This window comes from Apteryx rowi, unplaced genomic scaffold (assembly GCF_003343035.1).
Source record: "Apteryx rowi isolate R43461 unplaced genomic scaffold, aptRow1 scaffold_168, whole genome shotgun sequence".
Taxonomy (NCBI): Eukaryota; Metazoa; Chordata; class Aves; order Apterygiformes; family Apterygidae; genus Apteryx; species Apteryx rowi.
Genome location: NW_020447952.1, coordinates 97,890 through 125,621, shown reverse-complemented (window position 1 = coordinate 125,621; position 27,732 = coordinate 97,890). Strand labels below are relative to the sequence as shown.

At 61.7% G+C, this 27,732-nt stretch overlaps 1 protein-coding gene across 1 annotated transcript in view; it reads left to right on the top strand.

Moving 5' to 3' along the window:
• The first annotated feature begins 4,235 nt into the window (after positions 1–4,235).
• SEZ6L (seizure related 6 homolog like) overlaps positions 4,236–27,732 on the top strand; it is a 28,586-nt gene continuing 5,089 nt past the window's right edge. Inside the window, exons 1-9 of the mRNA XM_026060377.1 lie at positions 4,236–4,263; positions 14,946–15,593; positions 16,010–16,143; positions 21,571–21,763; positions 22,198–22,383; positions 22,942–23,107; positions 23,702–23,868; positions 25,443–25,637; positions 26,070–26,208. Of these exons, the coding sequence (XP_025916162.1) occupies positions 4,236–4,263; positions 14,946–15,593; positions 16,010–16,143; positions 21,571–21,763; positions 22,198–22,383; positions 22,942–23,107; positions 23,702–23,868; positions 25,443–25,637; positions 26,070–26,208 (1,856 nt within the window). The remainder of the gene's footprint in view (positions 4,264–14,945; positions 15,594–16,009; positions 16,144–21,570; positions 21,764–22,197; positions 22,384–22,941; positions 23,108–23,701; positions 23,869–25,442; positions 25,638–26,069; positions 26,209–27,732) is intronic.

Here is a 27,732-nt window from a genome sequence, read left to right as displayed (position 1 = left end):
GTTGCCTGCCTGGCTTTGCCGCGCTAACGCTGAGCCCAAGCGCTTCCTCCTCACCCGTATCCCTGCTCAGCTCCATAGGTGCTGGTGCACAGCACCGACCCTGCAGCCCTGGGATGCTGGATGCAACCCTAATGCCGCCGGCTCAGCGGCACGCAAATGCATGCTGGCTGGAGAGGCGGGTGTGTACCATGGCTTGCACGGGACGGGCGCCGGGGACACGCTCCGCAGCTCCGGCACAGCCGTCAGGCACCGCTCCGGCAGTTATGCAGGCGCCAGCAGCGGCGGAGCCGCTTGCTCTCCGCCCGAGCTCCATGTTATGGCACAGGGGCAGGGACGAGCTGTGCGGCCTCCCCGGGAAGCGGAGCGGTGCCTCCGGCGCCCGCGGTGCCTTTGCGACTTGCCCGGCCCCCGGAGCGGCGTTAACGCCTCTGCCAGGCGGGAGCCAGGCGACGGGGGCCGCTGGGGGCTACGCCGGGCCCTGCGGGCGAGAAGGCACCGCCGCTCCGCTGCCGGACCGTGCTTCCTGCCCGACGTCGTGGCGGCTAATGGAAATATATTTGCTATCCATATTAATTAAAATAAAGTGCAACGGCTTGTCGTCAGGCTCCGTGGGAGAAATTGTACACAGGGCACCGTCATCTAGCAAGAGGCAGCACAGAACTGGAATTAGTTCTGCCAGGCCGTATTTAATACACAAATCACAGATGACTGATACAGCTGACAATTAATTGGAAAAAAAAAAAGCCAGCATCGTCATAAATTGAATGAGGAATGAGAGGAACGCCGGCAGGCGCCGGTCCATCCCATCCCGACTGTCCCGGGGCCGGGTGCAGGGCCTGGGGAGGGCAGTGCACAGGGGATGGTGGCATCCCAGCCCCGAACGTTGCCCACCGGCCAGTCCCAGTCCAAGCCCGGCTCCGGAGCCGGCTGCCTCCGCTCGTCCTGCCCGTGGCTGCAGCCGCGGTGCCACCGCATTTCCCGTATCGCGCCGAGCAGCGGGCTGCTCCGGGTGACACCGGGCTGCTCCGGGTGACATGGGGAAACGGCCGTGCTGCCAGAGCTGGAATTGTTTTGACATAATGAGGACTGGGCCGCTAAAGTACAGTTTATTACTTTCTTTTGAAGGAAAATATAAGCCACGAAGGAGGCGACTCTGACAAGCCAAATCACGTCCGCTGAGCAGCGCTCCGGGCGGTTAGAGGGCTTTCGGGAGCGGAGCGCTTCCCGCCCTCGCGTGGGGCACAGCGGCGGGTCCGGGGTGCCTTTCCCACGCTGGGACCCACCAGTCCGCACGTGACGGGGAGCACCGGGTCCGGTCCTGTCCGGCCGCCAGCGGCCTCGCGGCACAGGCAGTGCTGTAATCGATGGAGTCCAATAACTGTAATAACCACAAACATCAGTAACCCAACACTTCTCCTGCCTTCCTGATTGCTAGCAGCGGGACCGTGCGCAATCTGTCAGGAATCATTAGGCTCCAGAGCTACATGATTTCAGAGGAGTACAACAGGGGTCTTTTCAAGGGCAACACGCAGCAATAGGCGGCAAGCGGGAAGGTTTCTGCACAGCCTCTGTCAGAGGAGGAAATACAGAGAAAAACAGGGTTTTTGAGAAAAGTCCTCCTCCCCCCCCCGGCAGTTGCTTTGGGGAAGATGCAGGCTGCAAACCGCCCCAGCATGACGGCAAGCACCAAAGCCGATGCCGGGCTGGAAAGCCGACTGGCCGGACGCGGGTGCGAGGCTGGTTCGCGGGCAAGGGAAGTGGAAGATGCCCGGCACGAAGAGGCTGCCTGGCCTGGGAAGCGCGGATGCGGCGCTCCCCTGCCCAGCCTCTCCTCCGCACCAGAGACGTTTTCCAGGTGGTCCTGGAAATCCCGGCCCACGTCCTCCCCGCTATTATTTAGCTTCCCGTTAGGTGGTGCAGAAGCGACCAGCGGTGTCCCCACGCAGCTCCGCTCTAGCCCCGGTGCCGCAGCGCACGCCGGAACGGCGCGGTTCGCTCCGGCAGGAATCTCGCCCCCAGCACGGAGCAAGGCTGCAGCGCAGGGCTGCTCTGGGCACCCGACGCGCTCGCACCGTGTTGTCACCTCGGATTTTCAATTCCTGCATGGAAACCAAATCAAACCAAGCAGCGAACACGCTCCAGAGGGGTAGAACAAAACAAGGAGGTTTCGAGCAGTCAGATAATCCGGAGATGCGACTGCCTGGAAGCGCAGGCATGAATGATTTATAGCCAGGCAGAGAAACATTCATCTGTTATAATTATGATTAACCTTTTTCTTTCCAGATGTTTTGGGGCTGTATATCATGTAAGCGCTTCCCGGCATCCCCCAGAAGCGGGAGGGTTTGGCCAGACAGCCGGTGCTCAGGCAGTGCCGGCAGCGGGGAGCCGCGGTCGCGCCGCCCGTCCCACCGTGGGAACGGCCGTGCCGCGGCCCCTGGGGCCCGTTTGCTCTCGCTCCCTTTGCCAGACCCGCCACAGCGCGTCTTAATAGCGATGGGAGATTAATTGTTGTGGTTTCAGAGAGCAGCCTGGAGCGGGCTTTTCGTATCGAAATATCCCGTCTCTTCAGGAGCCCGTTTACTGCTGTACCCCGAGACAGGCGACTAGGCTGGATGATGGGCTGAGAAAGAAGGAGCTTCTCTATCCCCAGCTCAGTTTGTAACCTGAAAAGCTGCCAAACACCCAATTTCCTCTCTCCGGGCAGGTTGGGAGGAATGAGCATCCCGGAGGCAGAGCCCAGGGGAGGCACGGGACAGGTTTCCCTTTGCTCTCCCATCCTGTGTGACAAAACCTCTCCGGAGCTGGGGAAGTGGGGCTTTGGGAAGCAGCGGTGCAGGCCGGGATGGGGGGAGCGAGGCGCAGGGGCACGACTCCATCACGGGGGTCTGCATTTGCCATGGGTTTGGGGCCAGACCAGGGACCGGCCAGCCAAGCTCAGAGGTGAAACAAGGCAGCTCCATGGGAAATTTTCTATTTGCACCTAGTGAGGCTATTTTTCAGAAAAAAATGTAGTGCTCCTTGAAACCGCAGTGCTGGCTCTTTTCAGACAGACCTATCCGGCCCTAGCAACGCAGGCACCGTTGCTTTCTTATGTCTGAAGCTGCAAAAATTGCATTGAAATCAAATCAACATCTGCATCAAAGAAACACTCACTGTAATGGATTTGCTCCCTGCTCCGTGGCCCACACCACCTCACTATCTTTACCGGAATATCAGGATCATTAATCACAGCCATTGGCGGGGAGGCAGCATCCGTGGGGACTGAGCCGGGTAACCCGGCACGGGACGGGCCTTTCCATAGCTTTTCCACAGTGCAAGTCTCTTGATTCCTCTTTAATCGGATGAGCCTCTCCGGCTCCTCTCCATTATCGTCTCCTCTTTCTGCCAGCCCGGTGCAAGCCCAGCACAGCGTGGAGGCTCGGCTCGGCCGGCTCCCGTGCAGCCCCGGCACCTCGCTCGCGCAGGGAGCGGCATTAGCGGACAGCACCGGCATTGCGGTGGCCCGCATTGCGCTGACACATCCGAAACGGATGCCTCGGAGCCCACGGCGTATTGATCTCTGCTCCGCCAAGTAGCGCTGGGGAGGAAAATCCATTTTCCTCACGGCTTGGGGAAGCAGAGTGTGCAATTCCCAGGCACCTGCCAGGCTGCCGCTGGTCATCAGGAAGAGCACAGCTACGAGCTTCTCCCGGCACCGGGGGAAGTTTAATTCCCGTGTTCCTGAGGATGTCCTTGCTACCGAGCGAAGCAGAGCAGGCACGAGCAGTACAGAGAGGGGGTTAAAAGGGACATTTACTTGTCCTGGTCTCACCTCTGCCTCAGAGAGGAGCCCTGCTGCAGAGCACAAGCCTGCTGTCCCCATGTCCCCCGTCCCCCTGCATCCGACCCTTCCCAGGCTTTTTGGTGCATCTCGGCACAGGTCTGCAGCCGAGCAGCCTCAGGAAGGGGCTTCTTCCAGTTTGCACGAGGCTCTGACTGCTGTAATCTTCCGACTGCTTCTCCAAAACGCCTGAACCGCGCCTGCCCCCTTCCAGGGCATCCTTCGGCCCCGTATCGGCTCTCTGGTACCTGCTGCTGTGGCCCCAGTTTCTGCTCGTGGCATCTCGGGTGCCGCTTGCCTGGTGCTGGCGCTTCCCCAGCTTCGCAGAGCTGCTGCCGCCCGAGCCCTGCTCTGCTCTCCCGGCTCCTCAGCATTTCCCTTCCCCACGCAGGACACTGGCTCCCACCTTTCGGACATGGCGCCAGCATCCCTGGAGCGCAGGGGTGAGGGATGCACGTGACTACCCCCCCCACCATCATCTACACCACTCCTCGCATCCCCGCCCCATCCCGCTGCCCAGCGCTCAGCCGGGACAGACGTCTTCACCCAACCCCGACCCTGGCACCGCTCTGCCTTGTGCCATGGGATGGGGCTCCCAGCGGGATGCAGGCACCAGCAGGGCCAGGGAAGCAGGACGCTGTGCCAGCAGAGCATCCCCAGGGACATGGAGGGCCCCGAGCCGCTTGCTGCCCCGGCCACCAGCAGGCAGCGCAGGGCAGAGGAGTTTCCTCCAGTTTTTCCTCACCTTCAGCTGGAAGGTTCCCGGCATAACCCCAAAGTCATGATCCCCCCGCTCCCAGAAGCGTCCCCCTCCGGCACAGCCCGCACGCGCTGCTTTGTCACCACAACCACAAAGCCAAAACTGGTGCACGGCACCAAGCTCCCCCGTGCCGGCGCTGCCGCTTGCCTCGCGGCTCGCTGCTCCGGGAAGGTGCATTTAGCAGACTGCAGCACACGGGGCCCCCCCGGAGGCAGGGGTTTACCGTGCCGCCGGGGGGATGGCGGAGAATCACCCATGGCCTCGCAGCAGCCACGGGGCTCTTCTGGACGCAAAGGTGCTGCAAGCATCCTCACCCCGTAATGAGAGGTTTCTATGGCAACCTTATTTGAGCATTGCTAGTGACACGGATGTAAATTTTAAAATAAAATATTCAGACCACAGTCCTGCGAGCATAAACCCCTGCACATGGCCAATTTAACAGCCTTTTAAAGCAGCTCAGAAATTCCCCAGGGCCACGCAAGTCTCTGTGGCATTAGCAAATTCACCAAAAAAAGTCTGGACACCCATCCCGCGCCCGGATCCCCCGCGCTGCTCAGCCGCCTGCTGCAGCTGGAGCCCCTCGCAGAGCCGGGCAGCAGCAGCAGCATCATGGGCAGGTGGGTTTTGGTGCGGCCCTGCTCGGCGGAGGGGAGCCAGTGCTCGGGGCAGCGAGCTTCACCTCCCAGCGCAGGCAGCGCAGGCAGGCCTCCCGTGCCCGCTCCTGCTGCCTGCAAACGCACAACAGCCACATGCCTGCAAGCTGAGCGGGACCATGCATGCATCTCTCTGCACATCTGTCCTTGCACCTCCGCAGTCTTCCCCCATGGACAGGGACCCATCCTGCGCAGCACTGGACATGACAGGAGCCAGACCACCGGCATGGCCGTAATACAAATAGTGGCAATAAAGGCGCCCAGAGCCAGCGCTTCCTTGCAGCAAGCGGGCCGTGCTCAACAGCTCCAAATCAAGAGAAGCAGGAGGAGGAGGAGGAGGAGGAGCGCACGTAGTCAGAGCCTGAAGCTAGAGCAGGTTTGTTTTCCCGACTTGCACTTAACTGACCTCGGCACCATACAGCCTATCCCAGCACCAGGCTGCTCTGCAGAGCCTTTCTTGGCTGTAAATCAAACTGTAGGAGAATTATTTTCCGTTTTCTCCAATTACAATACTAACCTTGGGATGAAACCCATGTACAAGCCTTCCTGCACCTCCCTCAGCAGCTATATGTAGCACAAAATAGCCTTTACGCATGAGGGGGATCAGAAACTCAACATGCGATGGGCAGATACTTCCGTGGCCGAGTTTATCCGTGTTCCCACGTGCATGACTCACTGATGATTAGATGCTACTATTTTATTTGCTTATAAGCTGAGCTGTCAGGATGCTCTTGAGGAAATTTTTCCATTGGAAAAAATCTTAGTTTGCTGAAGTTGTAGCTGCAGGAAAGAGCAGGTTTCAAGTTTCCTATCTGGAAGACATTTTAAAGTATCTAGGTTGCATTTTTCTGTTTTGACATTTTGAAAAAGAAAAACTGTTTTCTTGAATCAGTTTTTCCCCCTCTTCAAGATTTAAAAGTAAAAATGTCTTAAGATTTGAAACCAAAGCAATACATTTCCAAACCATCACGGAGGAGCGTTCGGATCAACCCAGCTCATGTGTTTCAGATTGCTGGTTTACACACAAACTCTGTTCTTTCTCCCTGACTGAAATCTTTTGGGGCTCAGAGACCACTGCTGGCCCCTGTTCCTCCAGCGACCGCAGCAGCAGGACAAGCTCGCATCCATGCGCCGCGGGGCTCGCGGGCTTCCAGGCGAGCAGGCACTCCCAGGCTACTTTCCCTGTCCTTAGCCAACAGGACTGCGGAAAGGGAGACTGAGGTCAGACACTAGGAAAAAACTTTTTTGGGGAAAGGTGGTGCCAATCGCCTGTGCTCAGAGCATGGTCCACTGCCAGGTGGTGGTGGCGGGGTGCCTGAGATAACGGTCTGTCCGGGAGCATTTCGGCACAGTCTTTCGCGACGTCAGCAAGGTACTTGGTAGGTGCAAGGCACGCTGCCAGCTCGCCAGGCTCCTGGGAGCCCTAGTTGCAATGCAGCGGGGATGAGCGGGGCAGAGCCCCGCACGCCCCAAGCCCAGCAGCACAGGGTGAAGCGCCGCCACCAGCCCCCGGCTCACCTGCACACGTGCGATCCTGCTTTCAGGCAGGAAGCAAGCTGTGATGGTCAGTCGTTGCCATTTACACCCGGTTACGCGCTGTAGCAACGTGCAGCTGCCCTGTGCAAGCACTAACGCCTCCCTGCGCACGCATGGTCCAATTTCTCCCATTGCAGTAAACGACGGCGCCCGCGTACGCTCATTCATCGTCCTGGCAGTAATTGGCAATTCTGTGGTTTCAGCCTGCTCGTTCATCTGTTCCAATACTGTTGCAGACTTCAGATTACCTCCCTGCCTGCCTGCACCGGGGGCTTCGAGGAGATAAGAAAAGGTGGAACTATTCTGGGAAAGACAGATTTGGTCTAATTGAGACAGCCGTAGTGTCCCAACAGTTCGACCACATCTGAGGTTGTTGGGTCTCCTTCCACATGCCTTGTCAGGGCATCGTTAACGGCAGAGTTAGAGCAGCTGGTTGCAATGGCTTTTGGGGGGGGATTTGTGGCACCAGCGAGCCCCCAGAGCCACACGAAGCTGCCCGAGGCGCCCTGCATCGGGGCACAGGGAGCTCCTCCACCACCCGAGCACATCCTTCACCTTCCTGAGCGGTAACAGCCCACACGAGCAGGCAATTTGCACTGATCACAGCTATCGGTGACCCTGCTCCACCTGCCGAGGGGGCCCGCAACAAGCCTGAGATGAACCATCTGCTGGGGTTCATTGCTCTGCCCACAGCCCCCTCTCCCCACCGTCATCCCATCTTTAACAGACCCTCTCAAGACGGGAAACACCACACAAAAAAAGAAGCATACACTACAAATAAATCTCAGCAGCACCGTTTCAGGGAAAGCTCACTGCAGGTCCCCGGGTGGTTTAGAGGCTGCTCCTGCAGGCACAGAGCACCCCGGCACAGCAGCTCTGTGCCCGGCAGTGCTGTCCCCAGGTCTCGTGAGACCCACGGCCACAGAGCCCCTGTGGTCCTGGCTCTGTCTGCAAGGCACACGCGGCTCGTGGCTGGATGGTGCGATGCCTCCCCACTCCCGACAGGTCCATCTGCCCCATCCCATCCCACCAGGCAGCCCGCTCCCAGGGCAGGGGAACGCTGCCTCGAGCGCAACCTGCACCCAAACACATGCTACTGCCCGGCACCATCCCCTGCCACCTCCCTGCCTGGCAGAAACCCTCGCAGCTCCCTCCAGGAGGGACCCTGCCGGAGCAGCAGGATTCCCTTATCCACAGACCCTGGAGCTGCTCCCAGAGAAGCCCCCACGAGGGGCAGGGACAGCCCCAACCCTGCAGCCACATCCAACCCCGCTCTGAGCTCAAGCGCCCAGCGCGTGCTGCTCCCCTGGAACAAGCAACCCTCGCGCCAGCCCCAGCCCTGCAGCTAAGTGTGGCCCCACTCGCTCACAGGAACACGCTGGCCAGGCAGAGAAAGGAGCAGAGCGAGGCAGCTGCCCCTCGGGCAGGCGACAGCACCCTCCAGCCATGCTAAAGAAACCCTAGACACACTCCCTATGCAGCATATATATATATATATATATATACACACATACACATTTGTCCTTTTTTTTTTTTCGCTTTAGTTACCTACCTTTTGCTTTATTCATCCATCTCTCAAGCCAGCCAAGTCCTTACAACCAATGCTTATGGACAGCCCTGAGCCCAAACCCAGCCCCAGCACCTGGGTCCGGCTTTATAGCAGAGCGGCACCAGCTGCTCCCATGGCCTTAAAGGGATCCCGACCCTGCACCCAGCGCGGCACGGCGGGATGCCGGCAGGGGCAGCGCGGTGTGGGGCCCAGGAGCGCCCCGCCACTCCGCCACCCGCCCGGGCGAGAGGCTTACAGCAGACGTAGCTCCTCGGAGGATTAGCTGATGACAGCCCAGCGACGACCCAGCTAAGCCGGTCGCGCAGGCTGAGCGTGGGGTCTGAGCTTGGCCATTAATAGCATCCATATAAGCTTTTCAAGGTTTCTGGTATAATCAGATCATGAAACCCTTAGGACGGCAGCTGCTGGACTGGAGCAATCAAACCACGGTCCCGTGGCAGCCTGGGAATAGCAAGCGCTTGATAGCATCGGTATTAGCAATGGGAACCCAGCAATACAGCTGCTCACGGTTTAGCTCTTTCAGGAGCGCAGCAGCAAAATGAGAGCTTTATCATTATTTCAGCACCCTTTTATCAAGCATTTGCAGTTCTGCTTCTCCCTAATTCCTTTAAGCCCGTCTAGCTGAGCCGCGTGCAGCAGTCGGGCTGATCTTGGGCTCCTGCCGCAGCGCTCGAGAGCAGAGCAGGAGCGTGCAGGGCTCCCTGCAGCTGGCTCGCGGCAGAGGTGCTGGGGCTGGACGCCGGAGATGAGCTCCTCTGCCAGAGCGGGACGCCTGCGCGGGGAGGCCGGGCAGGGCGATGGTGCGGTGCTGTGCCTGCGCCGCTGAGTGGGACCATGGCCGGCCTGGAGCTGCAGAGGGCTGTGCTGCTCACCCGCGCTGCTGCCGGGGCCGCGGTGCCAGGGGGATGCCCGGGCATCCTGCACATCCAAGCACCCCGCGCCGCTGCCGGGGCTGCGGTGCCAGGGGGACGCCTGGGCATCCTGTGCATCTGAGCACCCCGCACCACTGCCGGGGCTGCAGTGCCAGGGGGACACCCGGGCATCCCATGCATCCGAGCGCCCCATGCTGCTGCCAGGGCTGCGGTGCCAGGGGGACGCCCGGGCATCCCGCACATCTGAGCGCCCCGTGTTGCTCCTGGGACTGCGGTGCCAGGGGGACGCCCGGGCATCCCGCGCATCCGAGCGCCCCATGCTGCTCCCTGCAAATTCAAGTTCCAGAAGCTAAAATTTTCACCTCTCTGACACGCGAGTGCTGAATTAAAGTTAGAGCCTGGGGGTGCCGTTGTTAATATTTGCTTTTGCGGAAGGCGCCCTGTGCCCTGAGCCTCCTGCCCGGAGCGCTGCCCTGCGCCGTCCACCCCTGTCCCCGTCCCCATCCCCGTCCCCCCCTCCCCGCATGGCACGTCCTCGCCGGCGGGATGGAAGCGCTGCCACAGGCTCCCTGTGAAAGCTGCCTGAACAGACCATTGCCCTGTTTTGTGAAAAATGCACCCAAGCTGCTGCTTGAGAGGAGACGTTAAAAAGCTCGTTTCATTTTTCTGAAGAACAAGAGCTGACGATGTATGAAAGCGTGGCAAAGGACAGCTTGAGCTTGTGTTTAATTAGTTTTCGTTCAGTCGCCCGGCCTTGCAATCGCAGTCGTTGCTTTGCTTAATACATCACATATCAGTAAGTTAATGTGTCTGGGCCATCCCAGCAAACCGGGGCCGTAACCTGAAATCTGTTGCTGCGTGTGCACAGATCACAAACAATGAGCAGATTTATTTCCAAGCAGCAGGAAGACAAAACTCTTCAAAAGAGCAAGCTAAGACTATCCTAATTGGCAAAAAAGCTGTTTGTGCCTGGAAAAATAATAGTCTGAGCAATTAGTTGGTCTTCTCATGCACAGGAGGACGACGCAAATAACGGCACACAAAGCACATTTTATGCTGGTCTTGGAGGCAGTTAATTTTTCCGTGTTGCGGGAAACACTTGCACAGATTTAGCGAATCCTTTCCAGGCTCGAACCGCGCAGCAGTTGCCCCTGATAAAGCTACAAGATAAACTGGTCGTGCATCCCGATAACATTTACTTTATCCAGAGCTAGTTTAGCAGATTTGATCGAGGTCAAACGCGATCGTGGCTCCGCCGCCCGCGCTCCCGGCTGAGAGGCAGCGCCGCTCGCGCGACCGCCGGGATTTACTGCACCGCTCCGGCACGCCGACGCTGCGAGGGGCCGGACGGCGTGCTCGGGATCCCGGGGCCACCCCGGCCGGGCTAGGAAAACGCTCCCAAGCAGTCGTCCTGCGCTGAAAACATTCCCTGCCTGCCATTATGATAATAGTTTTACTATCACAATTCAAAGTAAATCCACAAAACTCATTATAAATCATTCGTGGTTTATTCAGCACTCCAGAGGCATTAGCCGGGCCCGCTGCATGGCCGCGCTCCCCGGAGGGGGACGGCGCTTGCCGAATTCCCAGCGGAGGAGTGCAAACCACGCAAATCCCAGAGCTGCTGGGCTGTCTCGCGGATAAAAACGCCCCAGGCGTGCTCCTGCAATTTCAAACCTCATTTCTCCCCGCAGTCCTGGGAGGTGAAAGAGCGGCTGCTGGGATTCAGAGCAGTGTGGAAAGCATCTTACCAAAATCCACAGTTATCCTTATATTGAATAGGAAATCTGTCACAATCCTCGTGTGAAGACGGAGATGCTCTCTTGCGTTTCACCTCGTCGGCCCTTCGCTGCTTCTAACGCCCGGCTCGGGGAGCAGCCGGGCTGCGTTGCCCTGCCGGGTGCCGGGGCAGGGGGGCAGGGGAGGGATCCCCCTCCGCGGCAGCAAAGCCCCGAGACCCACGGCCAGGGACACCCCAAGACCCACAGCCAGGGACACGTGCACAGGGAGGTGCCGCGCGCCCGCGGGAGCCACTGGCCCTTGGAGGGAAGAGCTGATGGTTTCCTTCCAAAAGCAAGCGGAGCAAACCCGGCGAGGCGTCCGGGCAGCCGGCACGGGCCCTCGGCACCCAGCTCCAGCCTGGCCAGCGCTCGCTTCCCTGAAACACGCGTTTTCCCTTTGCAAACTAAAGCACGGGAAGAGCCTCATTACGGAGTCGCTACACAGAATGCTTTATTTCATGCTCTGTTAAGGACAGAACCATTTAAATGCATCCTGGCAAAGGATCTAATAAGAAATTAGTCAACTCTCGGAAAGCATAAAATGTAGTGTGATGGCAACATCCATTATGAATTAGAGTTCACGTGACAAACCTGCTGCTCCTGCTGTCGCTGCCATTCACGCACCGACCGCACGGGCTGCGGCTCCCGCACGAGCACCCGGACGGTGCTGCCGGCATCCGGCATCCACGGGGCGCCGTGGGCCAGCACCCGCCTCCCTGCCGGCTCCCGGGGCCGCGCAGCAGGTTCCTGCCCCGACTCCCGGCTGTGCCGTGACGGAGGGGATGCTTCACGGGAGCGGTGCCGACGCGGCGGGAGGCACAGGAGCGTGGGAGCGCAGCGTTCCCATTAGGAGTGAGTGCGGGAGCATGGTGTTCCCGTGAGGAGTGAGCGTGGGAGCACGGCGTTCCCACCAGGAGCAAGCACAGGAGTGCGGCGTTCCCACGAGGAGTGAGTGCGGGAGCACGGCGTTCCCACCAGGAGTGAGCACAGCACACGGCGTTCCCGCGAGGAGCGAGCGCGGCACGCGGCAAGGAGCCGCCAGGGGTTGCGCAGCGTTGACATAAGTCGGTTGCAGGCGACGTGTGTGAAATGTCTCCTAATGTGCTAGGGGAATCGGCTAATGAATTTACTGAACCGCTGCTAATTAAGGAATTAATTTTTTAAGTCGTGGAAGGCATAACAGGAGAACGGCAGAGACCCCCCAGCCGCCCTGTGGCGGGCTGCTGCATGGCACCGGGGCTGCCGGGAGGGGAAGGCGGCGGCGGTTCGGTGCTGCCAGTCGCCTTCCCCGGCCGGCAGCTCGGCACGGCGCATCCCGGCAATGCTGCACCCCGGCACGGCACATCCCGATAGTGCAGCACCCCGGCATGGCACATGCTGATAGTGCAGCACCCCGGCACAGTGCATCCCAATAGTGCAGCACCCCGGCACGGCRCATCCCGATAGTGCAGCACCCCGGCATGGCACATGCTGATAGTGCAGCACCCCGGCACAGTGCATCCCAATAGTGCAGCACCCCGGCACGGCGCATCCCGATAGTGCAGCACCCCGGCATGGCACATGCTGATAGTGCAGCACCCCGGCACAGTGCATCCCGATAGTGCAGCACCCCATCACGGTGCATCCCGATAGTGCAGCACCCTGGCACGGCACATCCCGATAGTGCAGCACCCCGGTACGGTGCAGCCCGACAGTGCAGCAGCCCGGCACAGTGCATCCTGGTGATGCTGCGTGCCGGTGCAGTGCATCCCGGTGATGGCAAGGAGCCGGCAGGGAGCACCAGGTGTCCACGGCCAGGCCCTGCCACCCCCGTGTCCCGGCAGCTCCCGTTGCCCTTCCCGGCGTTCCTGCCTGGTGGGAGGCAGCAGTGCCAGGAGCTGCTGCACCGCTGGAGCCCGGCTGCTGCGCAGAGCCTGCTCCCGCACGCCCAAACAACGCTTTGTGCGCGCGAGTCATCCCCAGGCGAGGCTGCGCCTCCGCGGAAGGCAGCGCGGGCGCCCACGTACTTCCAGGATCCGCACCTAAATATGCAACGAGAGGCAGCAGATGGATGGAGCACGGAGGCTGGCGGAGCCACGGCGGCGGCGGCAGGAGGCTCACGAACAGCACAGCAAGCAGCGTAGCTGCGGCCCCGCGTCGTGGGCGTCCCCACCGAGGGGGTCTGGGGTCCCTTTGCTGCCAGCAAAATACTCGGAGCAGGCGGGAGGAGCGCAGCTATGGGCCCGGCTCTGGATGTGCCTGGCACCGGCACCGGCCGGGGAAGCAAGCGCGCCTCCCGCCTGGCCGTTCCCGCAGAGCGAATCCTGCAGCCGAGCTCAGCCGCCAATCTCATCAGTGTCGCCCGCTCGCGGATGATCCGTCCAGTTCGGTCCTGGTGTTTATGCAATTAGCTGCAATGAGATTACGACTTAGTGCTTAAGACTAAGGAGATAAAGCAGCCGTTGCCGAGAAGGCTCCCAGCGGGCGACCTCGAGCTCCCGCAGCCCTGGCCGCTGCGAGCAGGCTCCTCCACGCAGCCCGAACGGCCTGTCCGTGCCAGCAGCCCAAGAGCGGCCGCAGCTGCTTTTGGAGAGATTTGTCCTTGTGCCGGACTCTCTATTCTCCAGCAGTGGAGAACATCTGGCTTTGGAAGGAAGGAGCAGTAGCCGAGCTGGGAGGCAGCTCGCTCTCGGTCGCTCGTTCCCTTCTGCTCGCCGCTGCCCCTGTCGCCGCCAGAGCCCTCGGGGATCTCCTCTCCCCGCGCTTCGCCGTCCTGCTGCCCCCGTCCTGCCCAACCGGCAAGTTCAAAGACTCGGTAATAGCAAAATTCGTGCTAAAACATCGGAAGCAAATGTTCAAAGGCATTGAAATCACAGAGTAGCGTAAACGGGGGTTGACTCCATGGGGAGCTGTGCCCACCTACGATAATAACCCTGAACTGTCCCTGCACTTCGCATTGCACATCAAAAAGTTCCTTCATTCCTTTTCATTCCAGGCCTACTGTAATTAGTAGAATGCGGAATGCACGAAATCGAGTCGAATTGAAAAACAAGTGTTGTGCTTTCGTTTAAAGGAGCTGTAACATTAATGCTAATGAAGCGCTGGGTGTAAGGCAGAGGTCTCGCGTGCTTTCCCAGGGGTCGGTCCAGGAAAGAGGCTGCGGCTGCGGAGCAGGCCGGCAGCTTGGCTGGGGCGGCGCGCAGCACGGCACGGCACGGCACGGCACGGTGCGGCACGGCAGCAAGCGGGACGGCGTGCACCGCGGCCGGGGCGCTCGCCCGCCCGCCGCCTCTGTAAGGAGCCGTCTGCATCCAGCCCTGCGGCCCTCCGCAGAGCACGGGAGCGACCGTCCGCTCGGCGCTCAGCCCGGCGGCTGGCGGATGCAGCCCCGGGGTGCTGGGAAGGGATGGGGGGGGGGGTTGGAATTACAGTCTTTAAGTAAAGCATATTAAGTGCCTTCCCTAGCAACTGCTGTTTCCATGGAAAATGTTGACTCCGTGGTTCCGTTAGCTTTCACCTTACGCAACATTTTATAGAGCCATGGTGGTGGTTAGAGCTTATTTTACCCTGTGGACTGCAGCTCAGTCAGACCTACTGGTGGTGAATAAATCTGTATTTCACGCAATTAAAGTCCCTGGCTAGAGCCGGAGCGGGGTAGCTTTGATTAGCCTTTCTTTCCTACGCATCGCTTTGCCCGATACAAAAGGTTGTTGGCTGCCTAAGGAGAGACTTTTCAAAACCGAGCGGTGGTGTGATGGGGGGGGGAGCGGAGGAAGTCAGTTAATCGGGCATCTGCTCCCCATCAGGCCGGCAGCGGGGGGGAGACACGGGGAGCGAGCCGCGGCCTCACCAGCCTCTTCGAAATAACCACGTTTGCAAAACCGGGAGCTTTTCACGTGGCCCAGGCCGCCGCTCCGTGGCACGGCTCTGCTTGCGTGCCCGGCTTGCCGCAGCCTTTCCCCCTTCTCTTGCAGACGGCGGCTCGGAGGCGGCGCTGGGTCCCACGCGCCCGGGCGCTCTCACCGCGGATGCTCCCGCCGGCAGCGCAGCCGCCGGGCAGCACGTCCCCGCCACGGCACCCCAGCTCCTCCCGGCGGAGAGCGCCCGGCGCGGGCACAGCGACGTCCCGCCGGCGCCCACCGCCGCCGCCGATGCAAAGCCAGCGCCCCCCGGGAAGAAGAAGCCGCCGGCTGTAAAGCAAGTCAATGCAGCCAGGAAGCACCCGAGGCCCAAACCCACAGTGCCGGGGCCGCCCGCAGCCACCGTGCCGCCCAGCCCGGGGCCGCCGACCTCCCCGGATGAGCCGCGGGCGCCGGCGGATGCCGCGGCTGGGGCAGGCGGTGTGAAGGCAACCCTGTCCGAGCCACCGCGGGGGGACAGCGGCTCCACCGGCGAGGCCACCACCGGCCCCGCGGTGCTGCAGATCTCCCCGTCTGCGCCGGCCCCGGCGGTCCCCGGGGGCGCAGGAGCCGCGGAGCCGGTGACGCCCGGCAGCACCACCGCCCTTAACAGGACGAGTGGCACGGAGAGCGGGACGAACGGCTCCGCGTGGGACGAGAGCCAGGAGACCACCACGTCCACCATCGTGACCACCACGGTGATAAGCACCGAGCCCACCCCAGGTAGGGCTGCCCCCGCCGGGACGCTCGCGCGCGGGCCGGGGAGGGGGCCGGGCTGGGCAGCTGGGGGGGCTCGCTGGGATAGCTGGGAATGGCTTGTGCTGGAAGCAGTGCCGGCCTGCACCGTCGGCATTTCTGGGGCATCCCAAATCTGCATCTCAGAGGTGCCAGAGCAGGAGGTCACAGTCCGCGACACGGGACATGTCCCTGCCCTCTCACTGCCCATTCCCTGCTCCTGCCAGCCTTTTTCCCTGGACGCGCTGCAGAAGCCATCCTGCAGAAACGTCCCTGGACTTCGGGTGAAAAGCGCCGTTTCCTCGGCCACATTTCTCCGCCCAAAGATAGAGGTGGGGAGGGTGGAGGCCGCCCGCCCGGTGCGCTGGCAGCCCGGCTGCGGCTGACGCGGGTTTCGCCTCCAGTTCTCTGCAGCATGAGCTTCTACGAGCCCGAGGGCTACATCGACTCCACCGACTACCCGCCGCTGCCGCGCCACAGCTACCTGGAGTGCACCTACAACGTCACTGTCTACACCGGCTACGGCGTCGAGCTCCAGGTAGGGATTGCGACTGCCGGTGTCCCCGCGTCACGGCAGCCGGGGCGGTGAGAGCGCGGGTGATGGAGGCCACGGGCAGGAGCAGCTCTGCGAGCGCTGCCCTGGCGCTGGGGAAATACAGGGCGTTTCTGCAATAAATGACCTATACCAGGGAGCTGGCACATCCTGAACATCAGATTTGAGCAAAGCTTTAAAATGCCGCGCGGTCAATTGAACAAAGCAGCACCGGCAAGCGACTTGCAGCGYGGACGCAGCCTCGCTCGTGGCGGCAGCCTTGTCTGCAGCCCGTGGGAGCAGCGCCCTGGTTGCGGGCGGGCGCCAGGCGGGCGCGCGAGCCCCTTTCCCACGCGATGCCGGGCACAGACCGGCGCCGGGTGGGTATCCCAAGCCCCTTTCCCATGCAACGCCGGGCATGGACCAGCGCCAGGAGGGTATCCTGAACCCCTTTCCCATGTGATGCCCTCGGGGGCCCCGCTGGGGCCAGCCCCAAGCCCGGGGTCTGATACTGCGGAGGAGCTTCCCCCCATCACGCAGGGTCGCGAGGAGGAGAGCTGCTCCTGGGAAAACAGCGCCGACGTTGTGCTGAGCTAGCCAACACTGCGGGGCTCGGACGGGTAATAGATAACCAGCCCGTAAAAGAAGAGCAGTCTCTAACCATCCTTGACACGTGCTTCAAACGCAATCAGCTCACAGTCTCCGCACCGTGGGCTGCTCTCCTTCCTTATTCTTGAATTTTCCCCATGTCACAATTTGTATCCAATTAAAATCCATTAACTTTTAATCTGCGTAATTAAGAACGTGCATTGAAACAGCAGTAGTTGCAGTGGGCTTGCTCTTCTCATCCCTCCGGCCGGCCCACACGAAGGGCTGACCTTGGTGGCACGACTGCTGCCGCCCAAGGGAGCCCCGGCGGGAGATTTCCCGGCGCTGGCCGGTGGCAGCTGCGAGGCGATGGCACCTGCGCAGCGGGGCAAGYGTCGCCATTCGCATGCATCTCCGACACTTTCGCATGGCAATAACGCCGTCTTCCGAAATCCACAGGGTGCTAAAGACAAACTGCTCCGCAGTAAATTTGCCTCTGTCCGTAACCCATCGAGTGACATCGCTCCTGACCTTGCTCCGTCATAAGCTGAGGTTTTAATGGAGCATAAAATTAGCCTCTCCACCCTCCGAGCTTTGCATTTCGCTTTGCTGGTGCTTCCAAGGGTTTCGGACAAACCGTAGGGCAGAAGCGGCTCTGCGCTGGTGGAGGTCARTGTGCCTGGTGCTGGCTGTGCCGCACGGCGCAGGAAGCGCGCGGACAGGCCACCGCTGTGGCGGTAGAGCGGAAAGTCCTCCGACCCGCCGGCATGCGCCAATTCTATGTAGCTTGAGCTTGCGGCGTTCCCAGGCCCCTTGCGTGGCTCGTGCCGGGCCAGCCCGGGAGCCGGGCGCGTTGTGGCGGCGGGAGCGCGCGCTCGTGGCCCGCGTGTGCACGGCGCTGCAGGTCTGCTCTGGCCTCCTGCAGGCGCGCAGAGCTGGCTCTGCCTCACGGGGCTGCGGTCTCCAAAGGCGAACGGTGTAGGGCGCCTGCCCGGCCGTCCCCGTCGCTGCAGAGCCTCGCCGCACCATGCCGGCGGGGAGAAAAGTGCCTCAGCCATTGCCAACAGCAGCCAGCTCCGGAGAAGGCTTTTAACAGCAACAGCAGCATGATTTATGTCCCGAGGAAGTCAGGAATAGCATTCAGGGCAAGCGAGACACCATGGATTTATTTCCCCTCTTTAGTCTGTGCATGAGATGTCATGTACGATATATAGTGATGAGCCCAGCAGAGGAGATAGCGCCATGCAGAAGGATATTCCMTGTTTGCACGGAAAGCTGATCTTAAACCAACCCTGGACATGACCCCAGGCCCAGCATGGCTGGGCATGTTGCTCCCGGACCTTGCGGTGGGAAATTCCTCCACCTCCATGGACACCTCTTTGCCACGGGACACTTGCTAGGCTGCTCCGCACAAAGTCTGCAAGACCAACAAGAAGTGCCTGAAAAGGCAGCGGCCGAGGGAATTAAATCCCAGAGGCGTCACTGCAGGAGCAGACACCCGGCCTCGAACGCTGCGAGCCTCCGCTCGGCATCCCAGCCCGTCACCTCCCATGCGTGGCGGGGCCGGAGACATCCCGCGTGTGTCAGAGCCGGAGACGTCCCGTGCGTGGTGGGGCTGGAGACATCCCGCGTGTGCCCGAGTGCACGGTGCTGGGGGCAGCACCCAGCATCAGAGCCGGATGAGGCAGTCGTTCCCTTCCTCTTGCTCCCTCCTGTCTTCCCTGGTGCTGATGAACCCTCTTCCATCGCTTTTTAATTATTTTCCATGCACAAACGCTGCGAGCTTCAGTGGCTCCGCAGCTAAGGACCCCGGGCAGGTGCTGAAGTCATGCCGTGCAGCTTCCTCGACGGCGGCACGGTGACATGAGCAATTGGTTAACATTTAAGTGACTTTGATTTAATTCCCAGCTTCTGTGATGGAGATGGGCAGGGGAGACCTTGCTGACCCGCACTTTCCTGGAGAGAGGAGAGCGGCAGCGCTGTCCTGCCGGGACGGCTCCACCCCGGAGCAGCGCGCTGGAGCAGCCGGCTTTGGYAGCGTGGGGGCCTGCGGATGGGCTGCGGTGCCGAGGGCCGTGAGCTGGTGAACGGCTGCAGCTCATTGCATGTCACGGCCCCGGTGGGTTTGCCAGGACTTTCCGGCGCTGCCGCCAGCGCCGCTCGCCGTGCTGGGTGCTCGCAGCATCCTGCACCGGCCCCCCGGGAGCTCTCCCCACGCGCCTCCGAAGCCGGCCCTGGCCTCCCTGCAGGCTGCGTCTCGGCAGCGTGGCGGCTGGAGCTGCAGAGCAGCCGGTTCTAAAAATGTTTAGTTAAATTATGCTTATTTTTAAAAAAATCTTGAATTCTCTTGGCAAGAAATAGAATTTCCTTAAAGAGATTTTCTAGTGGGTGAGCAAGCCTGACAGTTTGAATCAAGGAACCCTCCCGTCTTCCCAACAGACTTTTTAGGAGCTGACATTGGTTCAGGCTTTGATTAAAGCAAGAACTTGTCCTCCGCAGCCCCGGCAGGAAACCGCACATATGGTCCCGTTCTCGGCGGCTGACGGTCCCTGGCGTGAGGCCACCGCATCCGCCTGCACCCGCCAGCTGCCCGGGAAGCAAGGGGTCCTCCGAGGATGCAGGCACTGCCGAGCAGAGATGCAGGTCCTTCTCCCAGTGGCATCCCTGCTCCGGACTCATCCGGGAGGGGATTTACCGGATCGGCGAGCTTGTGCCGGGCTGCAGGTTGCAGCGCGAAGCCGGCTGCGAGGTGGCACGTCGCGACGGGCAGGGGCGGCTGCGTCTGGCGGTAGCGCCCGGGCCGCGGGCCCGGGGGAACTGCTGCAGCGCGCGTGTCCTCCCCCTCCCCTGCGGGCTCCGTCTTCGCTCAAAGCTCTCGTGCGAAATCCCTTCGCCGCTGGCAGCCCACGGAATGGGGAAGAGCAGCAGCAGAGCAGCGCAGYGATAATCACGCTGCTCTAACGGCAGACTCTTTAACGTTTCTCYCTTTAATTTGCGAGAGTGATTTGGTACTAGACAGTGTGCTTCATACGAGCCGTCGCCAGAGGAAACTAGCTTGGGAGCAGGTTTGTCTTTGAATGATCTTGGAACAAAATGCCTTGGAAACACCCTGGAAGCGCCTTTGCAGTGATTCAGGAGAGCTCGGGAGGCCAAGCCCTGCCCGGGGAGGGCTGGGGCGAAGGAGGTAGCATCATGCACAGCCCCGTTCGCTTCCTCGGGATCACGTTCTCCAGTAACCTCTAATTCGTTGACTTTATTGAGGATTAGCCCTGGGCTCTCTCAGCAGGTGCGCTGCGTGTATCACGGTGCCCGGCGAGGAGCATCTCCATCCCACGCGGTTCGGCGCCGGTCTGGCAGCAGGAGCTGGGACAAACCCGGCGGTCGCAGGGCTCTGGGTGCCCGCTGGAGCTGGTGAGCTGCCAGCGGAGCAGCTCTGCACTGGAGACGTCCGGACACCGGCGTTGCCCTCCCTGCAGCCACATGCACACGCACGTGCAAAGCACTCGCTTTCATCCCAGTGTGGGATAAATCCAAGAGACGAAGAAGTCACCTAGGGCAGCAGGAGGATGCAGCGCATGGACTTGCCCCGAGTTCCCGGCGTGCTGCGCAGTGCCTCAGACCCAGGCAGGGTTCCTGGCGCTTTGGGGCAGGGAGAGCGTTTATTTGACAGCCTGGGTGTCATTCCTCCGGAGGAAGGCTCGCTTCTTCCAGCAAAAGATCCAAAGACTCCAAGCACTGCAGATGGCTCGGTGATGGTGCCCAGCAGGGCGCTATCCAAGGGCCCTCGGCACCAGGTTCCCAGCACCGCAGCGCATCCGTCCTCGGGCAAGGGTGCATGCCGGCGTGCCGGGAAGACACGCGAGTTTTGTGACAACAGCCACAAACCCTTCTCGTTACATCGTCGGGAGCGTGTGCAATTACAGGCAGCGCTTTGGTGTGCGCTAAATATAGAGCCCTGGTCTTCACGCACTTAAGGAAACAAATGATCTGATGAGCATCTTTCTGCTGAAATATGAGCCTATTTATTACGCTAAATGGACGTGAAATGCAAATGTGAGGTTACTTTCCAGCTATTTCTAAATAATAATTAAAGCCTTTTGGGACTGCTCATTAGATGCATTTGCCGTTTGAGTCCCTGTACGTTCCCCATGGCGAGGAGGGATCCCGGGGAAGATGCACGGAGTGAACTGCGAGCCACGAGCCCTGCGGAAACACCCTGTTTTAGGTGCAGACCTGCTGCACCCAGCAGCAAGCCCTGGTAGCCCCCGGCCCAGGTCGTGCCCGAAATGCGGGTTTTGCTGCCAGGCTGGGTGAGGGGGGCAGTAGGGACCCCCTTCCCAGAGCGGCAGCCCCCGGGGCGCTCAGGCAGGAGGGCGCATTTCCAGCCCCTCCGTCCTGCACGGCTGGAGGCCGGGAGAGGCGGGAGGAGGTGGAGCGCCGGGCAGGGAGCCGGGGGCTGAGCGTGGGGCTGGCACGTCCCTGTGCGACGCCCCCAGGGCTCCGGCTTGGTCGCTCCCTGCCTCAGTTTCCCCTCCATAAGGCCACTTCTGAGCAGAAGGGCAGGATGCTCTCCCTTCTCCCGATGCTGTTCCTGCAGGCAGGAGCACGCCTGCTCCAGGCAGCCCCGGGCGGAGGCCTGGCATTGCTCCCTTGCTGCGTTCCACGTGCAACGAGGCGCTGCGAGCTGCACGGCAGAGCCCGTGGCGGGGCCGCACCGTGCAGGTCCAGCCGGCGGACCAGGAGCGCGTGGGGCAATCGATACGGGCGTGCGGGGCGGGATGCTCCTGCACGCCGGCGCTCCCTCCCCTGCGGCTCACGGGTCGCGTCTCTGCACCCCCCCCCCAGGTGAAGAGCGTCAACCTGTCGGACGGAGAGGTGCTCTCCATCCGCGGCGTGGACGGGGACGCCCTGGTGGTGCTGGCCAACCAGACGCTGCTGGTGGAGGGCCAGGTGATTCGCAGCCCCACCAACACCATCTCCGTCTACTTCCGCACATTCCCGGACGAGGCGCCAGGCACCTTCCAGCTGCACTACCAGGGTAGGTGCCGCGCRGGCGCGCCGCTCCGCGGGGGTGGAGGGGACAGTGGCTGTGCCACACAGCTGCGCCGGGGCTTCCCGTGCACGGACTCGGGACCGCTGCGGCTGCTCCGCGGCCCTCGGACCCGCTTTGCCCCACTGCTGTTCCCAGGCAGCATCTCCTCCTGCACAGACTCCTGTAAACAGCTATTTTGCTCTTGCAAAAATCTATAAAAAATAAATGACTGCAAGCAAATCCTTTTTAAAACAGAAACTGGGCCTGGTGGAAAGCAGCGACAGGTAGAAAAGCAGCTGCTCGGTGACTTGCTAGCGTGCGGCCGCGGGCCCTGCCGGTGCCTCGGGCAGAGCCGGCACCGCCGCAGCGTTCAGCCACCCCGCTCGCAGGACGGGCTGGGCCGGCAGCGCTGTGCTCTGACGCCTCCGTGCTCGTTGCAGTGTTCATGCTGAGCTGCAGCTTTCCACGGAGACCCGACTTCGGCGACGTCACCGTGATGGATTTGCACTCGGGTGGCGTCGCTCATTTTCACTGTCACCTGGGGTACGAGCTGCAAGGTCCCAAGGCGCTTACGTGCATCAACGCATCCAGACCCCACTGGAGCAGCCCAGAACCGATCTGTTCAGGTACAGTCATTTTTATTTAGCGTAAGTGCTAGGAAAACCGGAATCCCCAAAGAAAAAAGAATTACAGTGCTTTCCTCGCGCTGTGAGTTGAAAACAGTCCCAGGAGAGAGGGGAAACAGTGCCAGGTTCCGCTCACAGTTCAAGCTGTGGCTGCGACAATCCCAGCGGGCAGAGTCGCTCCAGGTTTGCATGCGAGGGGCGGCAGAATCTCCTTGCTTATTAGGCAGGTAGGAGAAAGAAAATCACAGTTTTTAGGTATATGCATGAACGTATAGATGCAGGCGCACACTCATACAAAGCAAAGCCAGGCCGAGCCAGGCAAGAGGTGCAGGCAGTGGCRCCTGTTGGCAAGAGCAGGGCGATCCGAAGGGCAGAGCCCAGCGCCAGGTGTCAGCTCCCCATCGAGCTCCGTGGAGTCGTTCCCGGTTACACGGCTGCCATTCCCAGTGGGAATGGCAGCCCCCCCTCGCTGCGTTTAAATGCATGCCCCCTTGCCCGGGCTCCTCGCCTTGCCGCTTCGGCGCGCGCCGCTCACGGTGCCGGTGCCTGCGTTGCCAGCGCCCTGCGGCGGGACGGTGCACAACGCCACGATCGGCCGCGTCCTGTCGCCCAGCTACCCCGGGAACCAGACCGGCGGCATGGCCTGCGTGTGGAGCATCGAGGCCCCCCGGGGCCAGAAGCTCCACCTGCACTTTGAGAAGCTCCTGCTGGACGAGAAGGACAGGTGAGGCCGCCGCGGCAGGGGAAGGGGCAGCGGACGGTCCCGGTGCGGGGGCGGAGGGTCCTGATTTAGGTGTTCAAGTGCAATTTAGGTGCTTAGTGCGCTGGGTCACGCTTGCTCCCCGCCGGGACACCCGCGTGTCCAGCGCTGCTCGTCACCGCTGCAAATCCCAGGCTCTCGGCACCCGTAACACAGAGCACACATTTACGGTACTGAGGCTTGTGTTTAAACAGCATTAAAAATTCTGTCTGGCAACAGGCAGTAAAACAGGTTTATGACTTGTAGTAAAATCAAAGAATCAAGCCCCTGTTTATGACACAATAAAAGAGACTTATCTGGTCGGCGAATTTTTGTTTGCATAATTTCCGTAAAATGCCGCGTTCGGAGAGCACTGGAGAGCAGCGCTGGCGAGCGGGGCAAGACCGGTGCCCGTTCCCCCACGCCGGCTCCGGGGCTGGTTCCCGCGGGGGTCCCGGGGCAGCAGGAATCAGGGTGCTTCCCTGCCAGGAGCGCATCCTGGGGACCGGCAGCGCCGGCTCCGGGAGGGAGCGGGGAGGCCTTTCCGGCATCAGGCGGCGCGCGTGTGTCTCCCTGCAGGATGGTGGTGTACAGCGGGGGCACGAACCGGTCGGCCGTCCTCTACGACTCGCTGCGCGCCGACAGCGTGCCCTTCGAGGGCGTCATCAGCGACGGCTCCTCCATCAGGATCGACTTCGTGGCAGCGGAGCCCGCGGCCGCCACGGCGTTCAACATCCGCTTCGAAGGTGACGCGCCCGCGCTTCCCCGGTGCTGCAGGCGGGTTTCGGCTTTCCCTGGCCCCGGGGGGCGACATTGTCCCTGTGGATCAACGGTGATGCCAAACGAAGGGGTGGAAGCGCCCCCACGCTGCCCCGAGCCCTGCCCGGGCTGGCGGCGCTTGCAAGCCCCCGCGGCTTCCTTGCACTCGCTTCATTCCTCGGGTCGGGTTTCAAAAGCTTTTGTGAAGTTTCTTGCAAACTTCTCCTCCTCCTGCTGCTGGCTGTTTGACTCGCCTGGGTGCTATTTAAGTCCCACGTTCCTAAAATGCAATAATCTGTGCCCAGAGTTAACAGCTCCTCTATACTTTTAAAGCCTCCTGACTCGCCATTAGGCTGGGCTCGTCTCAGATCACTTGTACCAACCATAAATCGGCCCTCGCGGCTTCAGAGAGGAGGCTGCATCCTCCTCCTGCGCGCCGGCACCGCACTGATTTCCCGGGGCCTGATTTCAATAGCGCTGCCCCAATTTGCGCTAGCGGGAGGCCTAGCCCGAAGTCTCCGGCGGCAGGAAAAGACCCTGCTCAATTCAGCGCCTTTGTGGCGAGCAGCCGGGGAGCGCCGAGAGCACAGGCACATCGGAGCCTTCCGGTGCCGGAGAAATCCGTGCTAATGAGCCCCCAGGCAGGCGTTGGCACGGTGTCCGCCGGAGCAGCCGTGCACGCACGGGACCTGGCGGCGCAGAGGGCAGGGCAGCACAGTGATGATTAACTGGAGTCTTCAGGCAAGGAGCAAACTGCTGCGGACAAGGCGGCCGTAGAAAGTCTAGCAAAATGCGGGGACGGGGGCAGGGGAGCGGGTTTAGGCACTGCTCCGGCTGGAGCGGGGGCATCTCCCACTGCCGGTGCGGGGCTGCCGTGGCCCCGTTGCACCGCTGATGCAGGTGTGTGCAACCCGCTCGCGGCACCGCCGGGGCAAGCTGGGCTTGGGATCTGCCCTGCCGAAGCCCTTCCCTACTGCAGCGAGGGGACGGTGTCGCCGCGGCGGGGCTGCACTCCGGCAGCTCCCGCAGCGAGCAGGGGCGCTGGGCGCCTCCGAGGGCGCTCCCGCGGATTTGCTCCGGTCGTCGTGCAGATGTGTCCCACCGTCAGGATCAATCTGTTGGAGGCGCCGCATCTCCGAGCAGGCTCAGGAACACACTCTAATCCTAGGGAAGACTGCTCAGTAAATACCGAAACTGGCACCATGGCGAGTGCATTGCAGATGATGATACGCAGGAGGAGTGGGGTTTGGCTAAGCCCGTGTGGCTCAGGACAGACAAACTGCTCTTAATCCTAATTGCCTGTAAAACGCCATGAAAGAGGCCGTCCGGTGGCAGCCCTGCTGCCACGCCACGGCAGCGGGCAGGGATGGAGGGAGGTTCCCAGCGGAGGGGGCTGCAGAGCTGGAGCACCCAGCACAGCCGATGCTGGGAGCCGGGTGCTGCGGGCGCCAGGGCCGGGATGGAGGGAGGTTCCCGATGGACACAGGGCCGGCAGTGCGCTCCCAGCCGGATCCGCGCCCGGCATACCGCCCGTACCGCTGACCCAGTCTTTCTCTCGCAGCTTTCGAGCGGGGCCACTGCTACGAGCCCTACATTCAAAATGGGAATTTCACCACCTCGGACCCCACCTACAACCTGGGCACCACCGTGGAGTTCACCTGCGACCCGGGACACTCCCTGGAGCAGGGCCCCGCCGTCATCGAGTGCGTCAACATGCGGGACCCGTACTGGAATGACACCGAGCCGCTGTGCCGAGGTCGGTGGCTGCTGCCGCGGTCCCGCGCAGGCGACGCAGGGTGCTGGGCTGGGCGCTGCAGGGCGCTGCATGTGCACTGCAGGGCACCAGACTGGGCAATGCAGGGTGCTGCATGTGCAATGCAGGGCAGCGGACTGGGCAATGCAGGGTGCTGCATGTGCAATGCAGGGCGCCAGGCTGGGCAATGCAGGGTGCTGCACGGGTGATGCAGAGTGCTGGGTTGGGCAATGCAAGGCGCTGCATGGGCAATGCAGGGTGCTGCATGGGCAATGCAGCGTGCCGGGTCAAGCAATGCAGGGCCCTGCACGGGTGATGCAGGGCGCCAGGTCGGGCGATGCAGAGCGCTGGGTCGGGTCGCAACAGCACAGGGCACCTTGCACCCTGAAAGCCCTCAGGGCTAGGGCTGAGCCATGTTTGTCCCTGCTCTTGCAGCCACGTGTGGCGGGGAGCTGAGCGCCGTGGCCGGGGTGATCCTGTCCCCCAACTGGCCGGAGCCCTACACGGAGGGAGAGGACTGCATCTGGAGGGTCCACGTCGGCGAGGAGAAGCGGCTTTTCCTGGACATCCAGCTGTGAGTAGGACTTGGGCGCTCGTCCTGCCCTATTGGTGCTGAGCCCAGCCGGCCATGCAGCACCGCCGCTCTGCTCCTCTGCAGACACCCAGGCAGGGTTTCCCTATTTTCCTCCTCGTCGGTCCTCTTGTGGGACCGACGTTTCTTCTCCACGTGCATCAGTTTGCCCGAGTGTCAGCCCACTCGTGCGCTGATTTGGTGGCGGCTCGGGGAGCTGCAGGGCAGCGGAGCGGAGTCACTCCGCGAGCCCCAGCGCCTCCGTCCAGGCGCGCAGCAGCGTGGGCGCACACGTGGGTGGTCGACGGGGCACCAGCTCCGTCTGCCAGCACGGGCCGTGCCGGGAGCTCTTGGCACGATAACGCGGTGAATGCAAAGAGAAGCTCTGTCGATGCTATTCTGGGTTTGCAAGAAGATACTGTATTTCAAGTATGGGTTTAGAGTCATAAAGGTTTTAAAGCTTTCTGTAGAAAATCACAAGTCAGAGCTCCCAGTGCTCCTCTGCCAGCTTTGTGGGGGCTCGGGCTGAGCAGAACTGAAGGCCATGCGATCTGAAGTCATCAAACATAAATGTCACCGCGAAAATCATGTTTGACAGAAAGCAGAGATTTACTACAAATGTCAGCTCGCCGTGGGGATTAGCTGGGCGCCTTCCAAGAACATTCTTAATAAAACATTTGGGGATCAGCTCAGGCGTCTCCAAACAAGGCTGCATTAGCCGGGCCGACGGGCAAGACAGGGCTCCCGCGGTGGCCGAGCACGGCCTGCTTCCCTCATTAGCCCAGATGTGCCTGCACAGCTGGAYGGACCCACCGGGAGCCTCTGGGTTTGGTGCTTCCCCCTCGGCCCCTCTGCCCCAGGGGGAGGCGAAGGACATGGTGTTGCAGCCCCAAATCCTTGCTGTCCCGGCCCGACACCCGTGCTGTCCAGCCCCCTTTGGCAGCCCGGGTGCAGGCGAGCCGGGCGCCGGCTTGCTGCCGCGGCGCTGCTGTGCCGGCAAGCCCTGCCAGCGTGCCGGGGAGGGCAGCGCCGTGCAGGGGAAGGCGACGTCTGAGCGCTCCCCCCCCGCCGGGCTGACCCCATCGGTCCCCCCCAGCCCTGCTACCCACGCAGCTGAGCACGCAGCGAGGTGCTGCAGCGGCGGCTGGGGCAAGGGGAAGCGCTGGAGCYGCGGCCGGCCGGCACCGTGTGCCGACGCGGGCCAGGAGCGTGCCGGCGGGCAGGCTGGCACCGGTGGCAGGATGGGAAGGCTCCAGGTGCAGCTCGGGAGGAGGGATTGCCTGCTCCTGGGCCTGGCGCTGCTGGTGCCGGGGGGCGCGGGGGGCGCAGAGCCCCTTTGCAGCGGGAGGGTGGCACCAGCCCCCCCCGGGTGCTCTGCACCCGGCAGCGAGGAGCCGCAGCGCCCGGCGGCAGGGACCCCGCGGAGATGCACACCCTGCGGAGCGGCAGGCTGCCGCGCTCGCCCGCAGCGGGCGGCTCTTCCTGCTGCCCACGAGCGGGCTCCATCCCTGGGAGACCACTGCTCTC